The sequence below is a fragment of the Neopsephotus bourkii genome, unplaced genomic scaffold (assembly GCF_033783945.1).
Source record: "Neopsephotus bourkii isolate Nb327-2 ecotype Australia unplaced genomic scaffold, CSIRO-AGI_Nbou_v1 NB_1394, whole genome shotgun sequence".
In the NCBI taxonomy this organism is placed as follows: Eukaryota; Metazoa; Chordata; class Aves; order Psittaciformes; family Psittacidae; genus Neopsephotus; species Neopsephotus bourkii.
Window position 1 is genome coordinate 5532272 of NW_026901872.1, and position 15095 is coordinate 5547366.

General features: G+C 39.3%; 1 protein-coding gene across 3 annotated transcripts in view; it reads left to right on the plus strand.

Annotated features, from left to right (window-relative positions):
• The first annotated feature begins 273 nt into the window (after positions 1–273).
• Positions 274–15095, plus strand: part of PCDH9 (protocadherin 9) — a 721287-nt gene continuing 706465 nt past the window's right edge. For all 3 annotated transcript variants that reach the window (XM_061367782.1, XM_061367783.1, XM_061367784.1), the window contains exons 1-2: positions 274–859; positions 2103–5272. In XM_061367782.1, the coding sequence (XP_061223766.1) occupies positions 2237–5272 (3036 nt within the window). In that variant the 5' untranslated portion in view covers positions 274–859; positions 2103–2236. The remainder of the gene's footprint in view (positions 860–2102; positions 5273–15095) is intronic.

The following is a 15095-nucleotide window of genomic DNA, read 5'->3' on the forward strand; positions in this document are numbered from 1 at the left end:
CCAGCCCCCCACCGCCCGGCCGGCCCGGTGAGCGACGTCCCCGGCTGCCAATGGCAGGGCCGCGTTCCGCCCATGCCCCGCCTCTGGCAGTACGGGCCAGTGGGGTGCGGAGGGAGGGGCGTTCCGGTGTTGCTCACACCCTCCCTCTGGGCTTACTGAGAGTTATATCAAGAATTTCGGCTCAGAGAGAGGAGAGAGCGTGTGGCAGGGAGGGAGGGAGGGGGCGAGAGAGGCTGGGAGGGAGGAGGACGAGGAGGCGGCGGTGGGAGAGTGCCTCCCTTCCTCCCGTCACTAGAGCAACAACCTATTAGGATTTCATTTTTTTATATCTTTTTTTTTTTTTTCTTTCTAAATTCGTGGGCAACTGTCGCCCCAGAGATAAAGAGGGAGAAGAGAACCACCGCCAGACCAACTCTTGTCATTTCCAGTAAGAAGTTGCACGCTTCACGTAGCTGCCTCCTGCTCTGCTGAGAGGGGTATGGGAATTGCGTGCAGCGCAGAGTGGAAAATACCCCTGGTCTAAAGAAGTGCACCGGATTCTTTTTTTTTCTTTTTTTTTTTTTTTTTTTCCCCCTTTTTCCTCTCGCTGTTTGTTTGGGTTGTTGCGTGCGCGTCAAACACCCAAAGGATCGTCGTTTAACGGGAATAAAACGTGGGGAGGATGACTAACGACAGAACTGAGAATTCGTTCCCTGGAGTTGCTGCTTTGCCACCCCGAAGCAACACATAATCTCGAAGAGGAAGCTTTTGGCTGCTGCTGATTTCTCCAAAACTGGTGGTTTACCAGATGCATTGTGCCGTATCTGCTGGAACAGATCACTGCTTAGCCGCAGCAGAGCCTCAAAGGTAGACGACCAACGTAAGTGCGAAGTTACCCATACACTGAACTGCATTTCATTTAAAGAGAAAAAGCACCTCGCAGTATATTTATCTAGGGAAAGGATCGATGTTTCCTATTCAGTTGATGTTGGTGGCAAAATCTCACCTACTCGCTGTCTCTGCATCCCTACCTGCATCACGCTGCTGGAAGTAATCACAGGCATCAGCTACCGTGCAGCTTAATGCAGATAAGATTAGTGCTTAAGGGCTACCCGGTTCCTCCGAGCTGTAGGTGCTGGCAGCCTTGCACCCAGATAATTCGTGGTTAGCAGAGCATGCAAGCAGAAGTCTGTCTGTCGCTTTCTCTTTTTTTTTTTTTTTTTTTTTTAAATTTTATTTTTTTAATTTTTTCACGTGCATTATTAGTCTGCAGTATTTATGTGTGGCAGCTGCTAATAACATCCTGAAGGGAGATCAGTGTCAATGGGGAAAGGCTGCACCTTTTTCTTCCTCTCATCGTAAGAAAAGATAATCCCCCCCCACACACCCCCCCCCAACTGTAAGCATGCTGGCTGCTCCTAAGTTACATTTGGAATTTCCAGCCTCCTTATTTAGGCTGTGTTTAAAAGCAACCAGATAAAGTTTGAGGTTATTAAACAGAAAGAGAAGTATCCAACATCTGGAGGGGAAACACTGAGCTGAGAGTGTAAGAAACTGTAAGTCCTGTTATTGTCTCATCAGTTAACAGGGATATGAAGTAGCCAGTGACGACTGCTGCAGCAGCAGCATGTCCGGGTGGTTATTTCTCAGTACGATAGCTATAGAGAGGGATGTGAGGCACGAGAAGCAGAGAAAATCTGGTTAGTAAGAGCTAAAAAATACATGTGGAAGCAAACAACAAATTACATTTGGCAGCTGACATAGCAGTTAAAATCCAGAAGTATTGCGGGAAGATTTTTCACTTGCACCAAATGACTGGGTGGAGGAGGGTAGAGGGGAATGCACATTTATGGATTACACAGTGTGCTAAGAAATTATTCAGAAAGTACGTGTCAAAACAGTAGATACCCTCAAAACTGGAAGTAGTCATTTCCATCCTCGCTCTGTCCAAATGCAGCAGACGGGATATTGGTGCATTTGTCCAGGGGGATTGCTTGTAAAAGGGAGCAGTAGGAAAATGTACTGCTGCAAGTGTGCATTGCAAAAACAAGTATTACTTTGAGATTGTGGATTTATCACGCATAAAAAACCAATAATGCTGTTCTGTGTGGTTGTGTTGACAGTGCTGTCTCCAAATAAGAAATGAGATGTAATGCATCCTGCAGTCCATGCATGCCTCCTCTTGCAAATCGCGCATCATTCTTCTCTGGAAACCTTTAAGTCCTAAAATCCGGGCAAAGAGAATAAAAACATTATCATGGACCTGAGGGATTTTTACCTGTTGGCTGCTTTGATTGCCAGTTTGAGGCTGGATTCTGCTGTAGCTCAAGAACTTATTTACACTATTAGAGAGGAGCTGCCTGAAAACGTACCCATAGGGAACATACCAAAGGACCTGAACATTTCTCATATCAATGCTGCCACGGGGACCAGTGCCAGCCTTGTTTACAGACTGGTGTCTAAAGCAGGGGATGCGCCTCTGGTCAAAGTGTCCAGTAACACTGGGGAAATCTTTACGACATCTAACAGAATAGACAGAGAAAAACTTTGTGCTGGAGCTTCGTATGCAGAAGAAAATGAGTGTTTCTTTGAACTTGAAGTGGTGATTCTCCCCAATGACTTTTTTAGGCTGATCAAAATAAAAATCATTGTAAAGGATACAAATGACAATGCACCTATGTTTCCATCCCCTGTCATCAATATCTCCATCCCAGAAAACACTCTGATCAACAGTCGCTTTCCAATCCCATCAGCAACAGATCCTGACACAGGTTTCAACGGTGTGCAGCACTATGAGTTGTTAAATGGGCAGAGTGTGTTTGGGCTAGATATTGTAGAAACTCCAGAAGGAGAGAAATGGCCTCAGCTGATTGTGCAGCAGAACTTGGACAGAGAGCAAAAGGACACATACGTGATGAAAATCAAAGTGGAGGATGGAGGTACCCCTCAGAAATCCAGCACAGCCATCCTGCAAGTCACAGTAAGTGATGTCAATGATAACAGGCCGGTGTTTAAAGAGAGTCAAGTAGAGGTTCATATACCAGAGAATGCCCCTGTAGGCACCTCTGTAATTCAGCTTCATGCTACTGATGCAGATATAGGAAGCAATGCAGAAATCAGATACATTTTTGGTGCCCAAGTCGCCCCTGCAACCAAAAGATTTTTTGCTTTAAACAACACCACAGGGCTGATTACAGTTCAGAGGTCCTTAGATCGAGAAGAGACTGCTATTCACAAAGTGACAGTGCTGGCTAGTGATGGTAGCTCTACACCAGCTCGGGCCACTGTTACCATCAATGTCACTGATGTAAATGATAACCCTCCTAACATAGACCTCAGGTACATAATAAGTCCCATCAATGGCACAGTGTACTTATCTGAGAAAGATCCCATCAATACAAAGATTGCCCTAATTACAGTTTCAGATAAGGACACTGATGTGAATGGCAAAGTGATCTGTTTCATTGAGAGAGAGGTCCCCTTCCACTTGAAAGCCGTTTACGACAACCAGTACTTGTTAGAGACCTCTTCCTTGTTGGACTATGAGGGCACCAAAGAATTCAGCTTTAAAATTGTTGCTTCTGATTCTGGCAAGCCCAGTTTGAACCAGACTGCCCTGGTAAGAGTTAAACTGGAGGATGAAAATGACAATCCTCCGATTTTCAGCCAGCCTGTAATTGAGCTGTCAGTTTCTGAAAACAACCGGCGTGGTCTATACTTAACAACTATTAGTGCCACAGATGAAGACAGTGGGAAAAATGCAGACATTGTGTATCAGCTTGGCCCTAATGCCTCCTTTTTTGATCTGGATCGAAAGACAGGAGTTTTGACAGCCTCCAGAGTTTTTGACAGAGAAGAGCAGGAGCGTTTCATTTTCACTGTTACAGCCCGAGACAATGGCACCCCTCCTTTGCAGAGTCAAGCAGCTGTAATTGTTACTGTGTTGGACGAAAATGACAACAGTCCCAAATTCACTCATAACCACTTCCAGTTTTTTGTATCGGAGAACTTACCAAAGTACAGCACAGTGGGGGTGATCACAGTGACTGATGCAGATGCTGGGGAAAATAAAGCAGTGACCCTTTCCATCCTGAATGACAATGAAAACTTTGTGCTGGATCCATACTCTGGAGTTATAAAGTCCAATGTTTCATTTGATCGAGAACAACAGAGCTCCTACACTTTTGATGTTAAGGCAGTGGATGGAGGGCAACCTCCTCGCTCTTCTACGGCAAAAGTAACCATAAACGTGATGGATGTTAATGATAACAGCCCCGTTGTCATCTACCCACCTTCTAACACTTCTTTTAAGCTAGTGCCACTCTCAGCAATTCCAGGATCTGTGGTAGCCGAAGTCTTTGCTGTGGATATAGACACTGGCATGAACGCTGAGCTTAAATACACAATTGTAAGTGGAAATAACAAGGGTTTGTTTCGGATTGATCCAGTGACAGGTAATATCACTCTGGAAGAAAAACCGACTCCTAATGATGTGGGGCTGCATCGCTTAGTTGTCAACATAAGTGATTTGGGTTATCCCAAATCCCTGCATACTCTTGTGCTTGTGTTCTTGTACGTAAATGATACTGCTGGAAATGCCTCTTATATTTATGACTTGATACGCAGGACTATGGAAACACCTTTGGACCGTAATATTGGGGACAGTAGCCAACCCTACCAAAATGAGGACTATCTCACAATCATGATCGCCATTGTGGCGGGTGCCATGGTTGTCATAGTGGTGATATTTGTCACTGTTCTTGTTCGCTGTCGCCATGCATCCAGATTCAAAGCCGCCCAGAGGAGCAAGCAAGGTGCTGAGTGGATGTCTCCCAATCAGGAGAACAAGCAAAACAAGAAAAAGAAAAGGAAGAAAAGGAAATCTCCGAAGAGCTCTCTTCTGAACTTTGTGACCATTGAGGAGTCCAAACCTGATGATGCAGTACATGAACCTATCAATGGGACAATAAGCCTTCCAGCGGAGCTGGAGGAGCAAAGTATAGGAAGATTTGATTGGGGCACAGCACCACCAACAACCTTTAAGCCTAACAGTCCTGATCTTGCCAAGCATTACAAATCTGCCTCTCCGCAGTCTGCTTTTCATCTCAAACCTGACACTCCAGTTTCAGTGAAAAAGCACCATGTGATTCAGGAACTCCCGTTGGACAACACCTTTGTTGGTGGTTGTGACACCCTTTCCAAACGCTCTTCCACTAGTTCAGATCACTTCAGTGCCTCAGAGTGCAGTTCCCAAGGAGGCTTCAAGACAAAGGGCCCCTTACACACCAGACAGGTAAACGAGCACTTTTACTGGTCTATAAGTACTGCATACAAGTGCCCAATCAACCAGTATTAAAAGTGCCCCTGTGTTGTGGTTTGGTTTTTGTTTGTTTCAGTCTAATTTCACTTAGTTACATCATGGGGGGAACAAAAAAAGCCCAACAAAATAAAACCAACCAACAAAAAAAACCGACCGCTTTATCATTTACCTGGGGCTTAACCATGCATTTGTGCAATGCCTCTGATACTTTGAGTTTTGAAGAATGCTAATTGTAAAAGGACTATTATGCATGCGCACGTACATGTGCTTATGCAAAACTGAAAAATAAAAAAACTTTTTTTTTTCTCCCCAATATGTGACTTTCCAAATGTAAGAGCTATTAAAGAAGAAAAACTGTTTCCTTATATGCTAAATTTCAGTCAGAAAATCTGAGTGTTTCAAGATTGAAGGGATATGTACCTTCAGTTTCAAATTCCTAAGTGAGTTGGCTTGAGTTTCTTTTACAGTTCAAGCTGCTTTGGAATCTTGCTAAGTTAGTGTTACTAAAGGTGTTAAATATTTTTTCCCCCTAACAAAGACAGCCAAATCTCCAAGCTACTTCATCTATGAAGCACGTGGTTTGTTGGTAGGATATAACTAAGCCATACGGAAGTCTTCCTCTGTTTTGTGTTCAAAATGGTTTTGTTGTAATAGATGAAAGTTGGTATCTCATAGACAGTTTGTTGTATATTTTAAAAAATGGCCAAAGCATACTTTTGAAAGGAATGCATTCTCTGAATACATCTGAATTATGCAGGAAACAAAAAAAAAGCCCATTGTAAATATTTTCTCAGTAATGCGTAAACGATATGTCATACTTCATTTTAAACTGTGAAATACGCCATGTGAAGAGGGATTAGGAGTCTGAAAAACTCATATTTCAACTAAATCCAGCATTAGGTGTCTTTTTCTTTTTTTTCCCCTTCTCCTTAGGTCTAATAATTCCTTGCTAATAAAGATTTAAACGCGGTGCTGTCTAATTTATTTTGTTGGTGCTTGTCTCTTGGAGCTGGGTCGTAGTGCCGGCTCAGCCTGTAGATGGCGCTGAGGTACCACGTCGCCGGCGCTGGCCCGGTGCCAGCCCTGCAGTAGCTGGGGAATGGGGGATGGAAGGGGAAGGGAAAGGAAGGAGAAAGAAGGATCAAGCCAATATTACAGCCAAAGAGCCTTTTATTTAATGAGAGTTGCACTGGAGCGGCCAGTAGTTAAGTTTGTGTGTTTGCAAGGCAGCATCCTCAGAGCTTCGCTTTGGCTTCCACTGACTTTGTAGGTGTTAGGAGCCACGTTCATATTCCCCTGGTGCTGTATCCTCCAAGTGATGGTGATTTGTCTGAATTTATTAGGGATATGAATCCTAGCGAATCAAGTGAGATGCATTTAGGCTTGACTTTGCAAAAGGATTTTGACAGTATCCAAGCTTAGGGTAAAGTCATCCTCTTGCTGTTGCATTAGCCTTATCTGAGATGAATGTGACGTTCCCAGAACTGTGTCTTGACTTTGGGTTGTCTGTAAGGTGTCACACTAACAAGAAGCTAAGAATAAAACAAGCACTTTTAAGGCAGTTCTTCTAAAGTAACTGCTCTAAAACAACTTGTACTTACAGTGAGACATTGAAAACATTGCAGTAGATTCTCATGAAACCTTAACCTTTCTAAAGGTTTTAAGGGTAGAGTCCCAGAGCCATTTTCAGGCTGTTGCACAGCACCTTACACATACTGTCCGCATACGTTAAAAAAGAAGAACCAATTTAAAAAGAAAACCCAACAAATTTATAGAAGAGCTCTGCATAACCTGTGGATAATCAGATGAAGCTTTCTCCCCAGTTTTAGTTACAAAATGTTAACACCCACAACCCACACTTTCCTTTTCTGTTCTGAAAGCTTTAATTAGCTTTCCAAACTCTATTAGGAATCTCAAGCTTAATCCCCCACAACATTTACAGGCAGTTTAGACCCAAAAAATTATTTACCTGGAAGAATGTATACATTCCGCACAGTGTAATTGTATGGGGGGGTGGGGGTGGGGGATGGGGTGAAGAAGAGGGGAGGAAAGCTAAACAAAAAGTACTAATAGTATTCTCAGTTTTACCTGTGTTAATTACATTAACATGTCCATGGTTTCAGTTTAATAATAGTGTTAGTTATCTTACCTGTATATGGACCTGATTCAAATTCCACTGAAGTTTTACAGAATTCTTTTTGAAGTCAGCAGATACTCGTGATTTGTAACACTCCCTGCGAAAACTTGCATGTTACTGAAAATACAACTCTTTCTTAGGTAGACACTTATCTTGACTGAGCTTCTGTATTTTTATTCCATGGGGAAAGGAGATAGTGTCCTCCCCCACCCAGTGAGGAGAGTTACAGGACATAACGTTTTTCTTCCCTCTTGTCACTTTTGGCTGGAGGAGTATAGCCAGCAATGGTAATAGTCATTAACAGCCTTCTTATTATTCTGTCTATAACTCCTGAAATTAGGTTTCATTTTAGCTAATATTCAGTTATCACAGACTTAAAAATCTTACTGAATAGTAGTGTGTGCTAGTGCCATAGTGTCTGAAAAACATTTCTTAAAATTCCTTTAGGAAGAGATGCTTAGTTGTGTGCCACTATACTGTTTTCTTGAGATTTTGTGTAATTAATTTATCTGTATTTAATGTTAGAAGTTGAATTAAATTACCTGTATATTCAACAAGTTTTCTTTATGTGTTTAGCAAAGAGTGCGGGAATTGTGGAGGATGTTAAGATAGGGAAAGAAGAAACATAGGGTTAACATATATCTAAGAAATACTAGCATCCTCCATTTTTGCTTGCAGTTTCTTTCAGTCCAAGGTAAATACACATGCAATGTATCTTGCAGATACATTAATACTAATAGAGAGCTGAGACCTAAGTCAACACTTGGACTTCATTCAAGCAAAATCCTGTCACTTTTAGTGGGAGGTTGGCCCTAGAGAAATCTATTTAAGAACTGGGTCTTCAGTCAAAAAGCTTTTAGAATTCAGAAATAGATATTTCAATACAGATTTCCTAGTTGGGTGTTTTGGGGGGAATTTTTTTTTTTTTTTTTTTTGCTGGGCAATTTCTGTGCAATTGTCTATAAATTTAGTGGAAATTCTGTGGTTAAGTCTTCATATGTCACTTTCAATTGCACAGGCTGATGCTTCACAAGTACCCAGCATAAAAACCAAAGCCGCCTTCAAGTGCCTATCTTGCAGTAAACCTGGTGGATGCTCTGAAAAGAGCATTTTTGAATACTTGAACTTGGGATTGTTCTAAATGCTAATTCACATAATTAGGAGTATGGAAAGGATGTTGCACACCACCAGCTTGTATAGCTAAGCTTCCAAAATCAGTGTTATGACTCATAAAGAATACTGAAATCTATGCAGGCTTCTCAATCAGTGTTCTTTTCAGTATTTGATTGAACTTTAAGATGCATTTGAAATTAGTAAGTCACTACACTAAACAGCTACATAGAAATACAGTAGAAGACAACATGTTGTATTCTTCTGTGTGAAAGACCTTTTATAAAAAGCAAATAAACAGACAAAAATTCTGACTCAATGTCATTAGATTAACAATGGATTAAATGATAGAAGAAATTAGGCCCAATTTACTGTGGTTATCCCAGTGTTAAATTTTAACAACTTCATTTAATCAAATTCAAAGTACAGCAGTGAACAAGTAACACACACACACAGAGAAATATCAATGATTTATGAGCAAAACCTTCAGTCTTCATTCCTAATCAAATAGCATTTAGGCATGTGCTTATTAACTTTAGTTTTAAGTGATAGGACTGAAGCATATCCTTAAAGTCCAAATGACTTCAGATGTTGTCTTCAAGGAAGACAGTCATAAGCACACTCTTAAGCACTTTTCTGAATCAAGATGATAGCTTACAAATTTGGGAGATGTTCAGTAGATTCAGGAAAGCTAAATATATATTAACACTGTCCTCTTACTTCTGTGCTCTGATGTCAGAAATTAAGGATTTGGGGCTTGATTGACACATTAATTGCATTTCAGAGTAAGGTATATTTTTAATCATATAATCAATAACATAACCTCTGTGGAGCTTGCTTTACTCCTTTTTCAGTCAATGGACTTCTTGCCTGATCAAGGAATGAGTAGCCGGCTCCCAGTGATCAACGCACATCACTTAAGCTTCCTGTGGCAAACGTAACTGATGTTGTCCTACTGTGTAGTTTTTAAATTTATAACTTTGGGGTTTATGTAAGAGAAAAGACAAGCCGAAAACATTAATGTCTCTTAATTTGATAGAGTGGCAATTTCAAGGTGCATAAGTTGATGGAAATCTGCATTGGAACAGCAATGCAGAGCCTACGCCACCTGCAAATATTAAAATTCTGTAACCATAGCAGTCCGTAATTCCGTGTGTGGTATTATTTTTAGTGGCCTTGTTTTACCACTTAGTAGATTAAGAAAAAAAAAAGACTCTGTTGTTTCTTTTTTATGCTTAGTTTGTTTTATGTGTTAGCATGGATATTAGTTTTGGGTGAGAACTGGTCACCCAGAAAAACTTCTGCATGTGAAATCCAGCTGTTTTCTAGTTTTGTATATTTGTATATCTATACTAAAATATTAGCAATGGTGAAAATGTGCAGTGTGTTTTTCTATCCTTGTGTAACTGAAAAATAGGTTAGCATCTTTTGCTCAACTGTCTAAAGAAATTCATCTTTGAGCTGAGACCAAGCATGGAAAATTTCAGCTGAAAAGAAGAATTTTTCAGAAAGTTAAGAGCATGTGAAAACTGGGGGTTGTAATGGAAATCTGACTATAACCCTAAGCTATAATACTGCTTTCAGTTGTGACAGGAGAAATACTAAGCTAGAGCAAGGAATATTTTGTGTCTACAGAAAAAGATAGTAAAAGCTTAGCATGCTTCATTTCTCTTTAAATATTTCCCATGCAAAAGATTTTTATCAGAATCACATTCTATCCTGAATGTGCAAAGCCAGAGTTTCACAAAGGCTAGTAAATTTGTGCCCCACACAGGAGTGAGAACTGGATCTTGAGAGTTTAAGGCTATTTGAATTTTGTGATAATGTTTTTTTGTATATAGAAACAAGGGAGGATGTTTTTAGTTTCCATTTCAAATTTTCACTTCCAAAGAATCTATTCTTCTAACACAGCAAAACTGTATCAGGCACACTTTATTGACAGCAATTTTATTGTAGCTAGAGGCTTACAGTAAGCTGTTTATTGCTGTTCCCGAACTTGGTTGACAGCAATTGGGGAATTAATTTTCTTGCCCCTGATGTGCTTTCTTGGGTATAAACAGCAGATGTTAAAGGTACAAAAACTGTGACCCATTTACATTCAGCAGCTCTTTAATGGGCACACTCTACCTGTCTGAAATGCAGGTTTCAAGTCGTAAGTAAGAATGCTTCATCAGTTCTAGGATTCTTGGTTTTGCAGTAGAACTGCTCATTCATACATATTCTGTACAAGACAGATGCATAATACCTAATGGACCAATCCTCATCTAGGCAAATTCAGTTCAAGAATACCTGAGTTTAAGTCTCATTTATTTCAGGATATGCTGTATCTTCTTGCACTGCCATTTAATTGCACTGGACATACAGAATAAAATTGACAAAATGGACATACGATGTCGTGAAAGATCTAACAGGAACAACAGGTGATACCTGAATTTTGTTATCACTTCTCCCATGAAATATGGTTATCTCTAAAATCTATACTGGGAAGTTGTCTCAGTTGCTACTCAAGTACAGCCATCTCACATGCGTTCTATAATTTTCGAGTCTTTGCTGAAGGAAAACCAAACACAAACGAAGTCATGTGTTACTTTTTTCTTTTATTATTGCTTTGACTTTCCCGTCTGTGGTGAAAGGTATGTAAAGAGATTTATCTCAATAGACTGATGTGAACATTTAATCAGTTCATTTCTGGTTTACATAAGATGACATTCCATTGACTGAAAAAAGATTTCCCAAGCTGTACATAAGAAAGATCCTGCAATATTTTACTGAAGTATGGGGTGAAGGGGCTTCTGTTCATTTCCATTTGTGTCTTTTAGGAAGACATTTATAACATAAGGGGCTTTAGCTTCTTGCCTAACTGAGATTTTAAAGGCGTGTCTAGATGCAAAATATGTATCATCTTAACTGTTCTTTTATAACTAAACATTCATACAAAAGAAGTTCCTTCTAAAATGTTTGCAATAATTTTTTTTTGTAGTGGGTTGTGTTCTACTGAGCTATAAACACTCTCTGGAAACAGAGCTAGTCATATCTGACAAAATACACCTTAAATTCGTACTAGTGCGCTATTACATTGGTACTGCAATTCCGAAAACTTCAAATAAATAAATAAATGAGATGATTATTTTGCATAACAGCACTGTTGTAGCCATACAAAACCATTTGTAGATTAGTACTGAAGGATTCAGATAATTTTGATATTAAAGTCATATTGATCTTACTAAAAAAATCTGGACTTTCAAATCTTTGAAAGATTTGGCATGCATTATCAATTTAGTTTTCAGTTCTTGTGAGTATCATGAATCATGCATGATAATACAGAGAAAGTTGGTTAAATATCTGATTTGTAGACATACTACAGTGTCTAAATTGTACCAGTCCCAAAAGTTACCCATTTTTTGTTTTTTTCCTGTTTCTTTTGCAGCTAGTGAAGTGTAAGGAGATTTGTTTTAAAGTCTTGGCATGGGTTGTCCTGCATCTTCTGTTGCACAGAGGGAAAATTGTGTAATTCAGCGTTTGTCAGGATTTGTTGGTGTGTAGTGTCTGTAGTTTTCTATGAGCTGATGTGTAGTTTTGCCATTTCTTTTGTAAAATGCCACACTGATTTTTTTGTGCACAAATATTATTATTTGAAAGTTGTTCTGGAATATGCACACATTGCCACAAGAGAAATACAAGAAGCCCTTTTTTTAGAGTAGCATTTGAAGCTAAATCCAAAACCATGGTAAATCTGATTTACACCATACGCATCTCTTCCTGATGCTAACTTCTTCATAAGAGTAATAGGATAATGTTGAGATAGCATTTCCAAAATCTAAAAATATGTAAAATTAATTTGGAGTCAAGTGAATTAAAAATAATTTTATTCTGAGATGAATTTGATAAAATGCAGAGGATAAAATGCAGAGGATCAGCTGTCAGATTTTTCTTCTTTCATTTGTTTCTTCTCCCACATTTGCAGAAGCAAGATCTAGGTAGCATTTTAAAACAGCAACCTCTCCCCACTCCAAAAACATTAAATCAGATATTCTCATTGGCTGATACCTGAAAGAGAATTGCTATTGATATTGGCTTGTAAAGTACCTAGTAGCCTCAGACTGATTCTCATCCATTCCCCCTCATTCCTTCCAGACAAATTCTTACATACAACTACTTTTATTTGTAATTTTGTAGGATATTCTTAGTAACTCCTAGGCTTTCATGTGTTATTAGTAAAGAAACTCTGTGACTGCTTTTCTCAGTTGCTAAAAATCGTTAAATAACTGCCTGTACAATATTTTTAATCAAATGAGCTATTTTAGCCTATGCCTGCTATGGTCATATAGCCTTTAAAACATGGCGGGGGAATAAGAGGAAGACCATTCATTTGTGAATGATATTTGCCAACATTACATACAGCCTCTTGTAGATTGGTAGCTATCAGTAATCTCTCTCTTAAATGGCTAAACTCAATAAATGTAAATACCTGTCTCATAATCTATGCTCCTTCAAAATACATAAGGTTATGGAGGCAATTGTGTTTCTGGTATAAAGGCATCTATAGGATGCATGTGTTTCTATATGTGACCTGTGTATCAGGTTATTATAGGGATTATTCACTCATATTCCTTAAGAGAAATAAAGAATTTGCTATTGAACTTAATGACAAAATACTTTCAACACTGAGGTTTATGCGAGTCGCTACCTTCTCCTTACCAGTATTTTTTGGAAGAAAGTTTTAACAAGCTTGGTTTTACAGGAAGGGGTGCAGGAGCTCCAAAAGAGGGTGCAGACTCATGAATTTAAATTAAAGAAATTGCTTCCTTCCTGTGTAGAATAAGATTCAAAGCCTGAGAGGAACTGATATTTAACATCTGGTTTTAGTAGCTTTCCATTCAGTTGGGTAGGTATTAGCAGTACTGTTGTTATGCCAGTCCCTCTCTTTATAAGCACATAATGAATATATCTGAACGTTATGGTTCCTTCAGGTGCCCAACTTCTGACTGAGGATCCAGTCTAATTTCTGGAAATGATGTTCACAAAAACTATACCTGATTCTTCTTGACACTAGGGTGGGATTCATCTTGTCAGTTCTAATCTGCTTCCCTGGGTTCATGACTTACTGCACCCTAAAGAAAATATGCTGGTTTAAACTGATTACCAAAGCTGATGGATACAGTTGGGTGAGATGCATCCCACATCAGTGAAGAGTATGATCCAGTGTGATCCATAATCTTCACTTTACCAGTGAAAAGCATGATCCAGTCCAGTTTTCTTACTGAGGTCAAGAGAAGGGTTTTAAGAGTGTGTATTTCTTTAAGTAAAGGTGTTATTTGAGTAGTATATGTGCATACAAAAATGTATAATGTGCACAGTTGCCTTTGGGAAGGTCTTTTTTAGATTATGGCTCAAATTCAAAGGCTCCTGAATCAGCAGAAAGACTTACTGACTTTTTGATAAATCATTATCTGGCCATTTGTGCAGCTATTTTAGGAAGATGGTGCAATGAAATACCTTTTTTTTTTTTTTTTTTTTGCTTTGGTACTGTTCTGAGTATATCTGTTTTTCCTCGGTGCTGCATGCTCCTCTGTACCTCATTCTGTGAAAGTCAATAGGGAAAAAAGGAAGTTGTAAACTTCTGGTCTCTATCCTCCGTCATATCTAGCCATTCACATTATACTGTAAAAATGCTTCTTTTACCTCTCTGGTTTAGATATGTGTCTCTAGCAGCATGAATTTTCAGTCACTTGTCAGATTATTTTACTTTCACCATTTCAAAAATGCAGGTCAAAATATCAGTGAAGTGCTAGTGTTACCAGTAAGAGAATTTTAAATTGCCTTCAGCTTGTGACAACAGTACCCTGAAACACAAATCCCGCTGAAGTCTCTGGCATCCAGAGCAGCAGGAGGTAGACTCTGCACCAATAGCAAAGTCCTAGTCATTGCCCATATTTTTAACAGCTGCCAGATAAATAAGGAAAAGAAATCTGCATCTAAGGACAGTAAACCTTGCCTGATGAAATGTAATGTCTCCCCTGTACAGGACATGGGCTTTCCTATTTGAAATTTCATCAGTTTTGTTTCAGACAGCTGTAACATCTGTCAAACATTTCAGTTTGAAATGAATGCCTGATTATTTTTTTTTTGCCTTTGTATGCTACAAGAGCACCAGGTTGTCAATCAGGAGAAATACAAAATGAAACGAGCAAGATAGGTGATCTGCTACTGATTGGCATTTTATTTTTATTTTACAACCCTTTTTTTCTTCCTCAAACTGGAGTGACTTAAAAATGGCAATGCTTGTCTATACTGTGGAATTGGATGAGAAACATGGATATAGTGAAGGAAAGCTACCCTTGGTTCACTCCGATCCTGTTTGGTTCAACTTCTGATGACTATCCTTTTGAGAGTAATGGTACAATCCAGGTGGACAGTGAAGCTGTAGGTGACTAGTGGTATGAATTGTGTGAATGTCAATCTCATGTAAGTGATATGAAAATATATTGTATGAATGAGATTTAAATAAATGCACTTACTTTTGCTTTCTTCTTAGCTATGGAATTAATA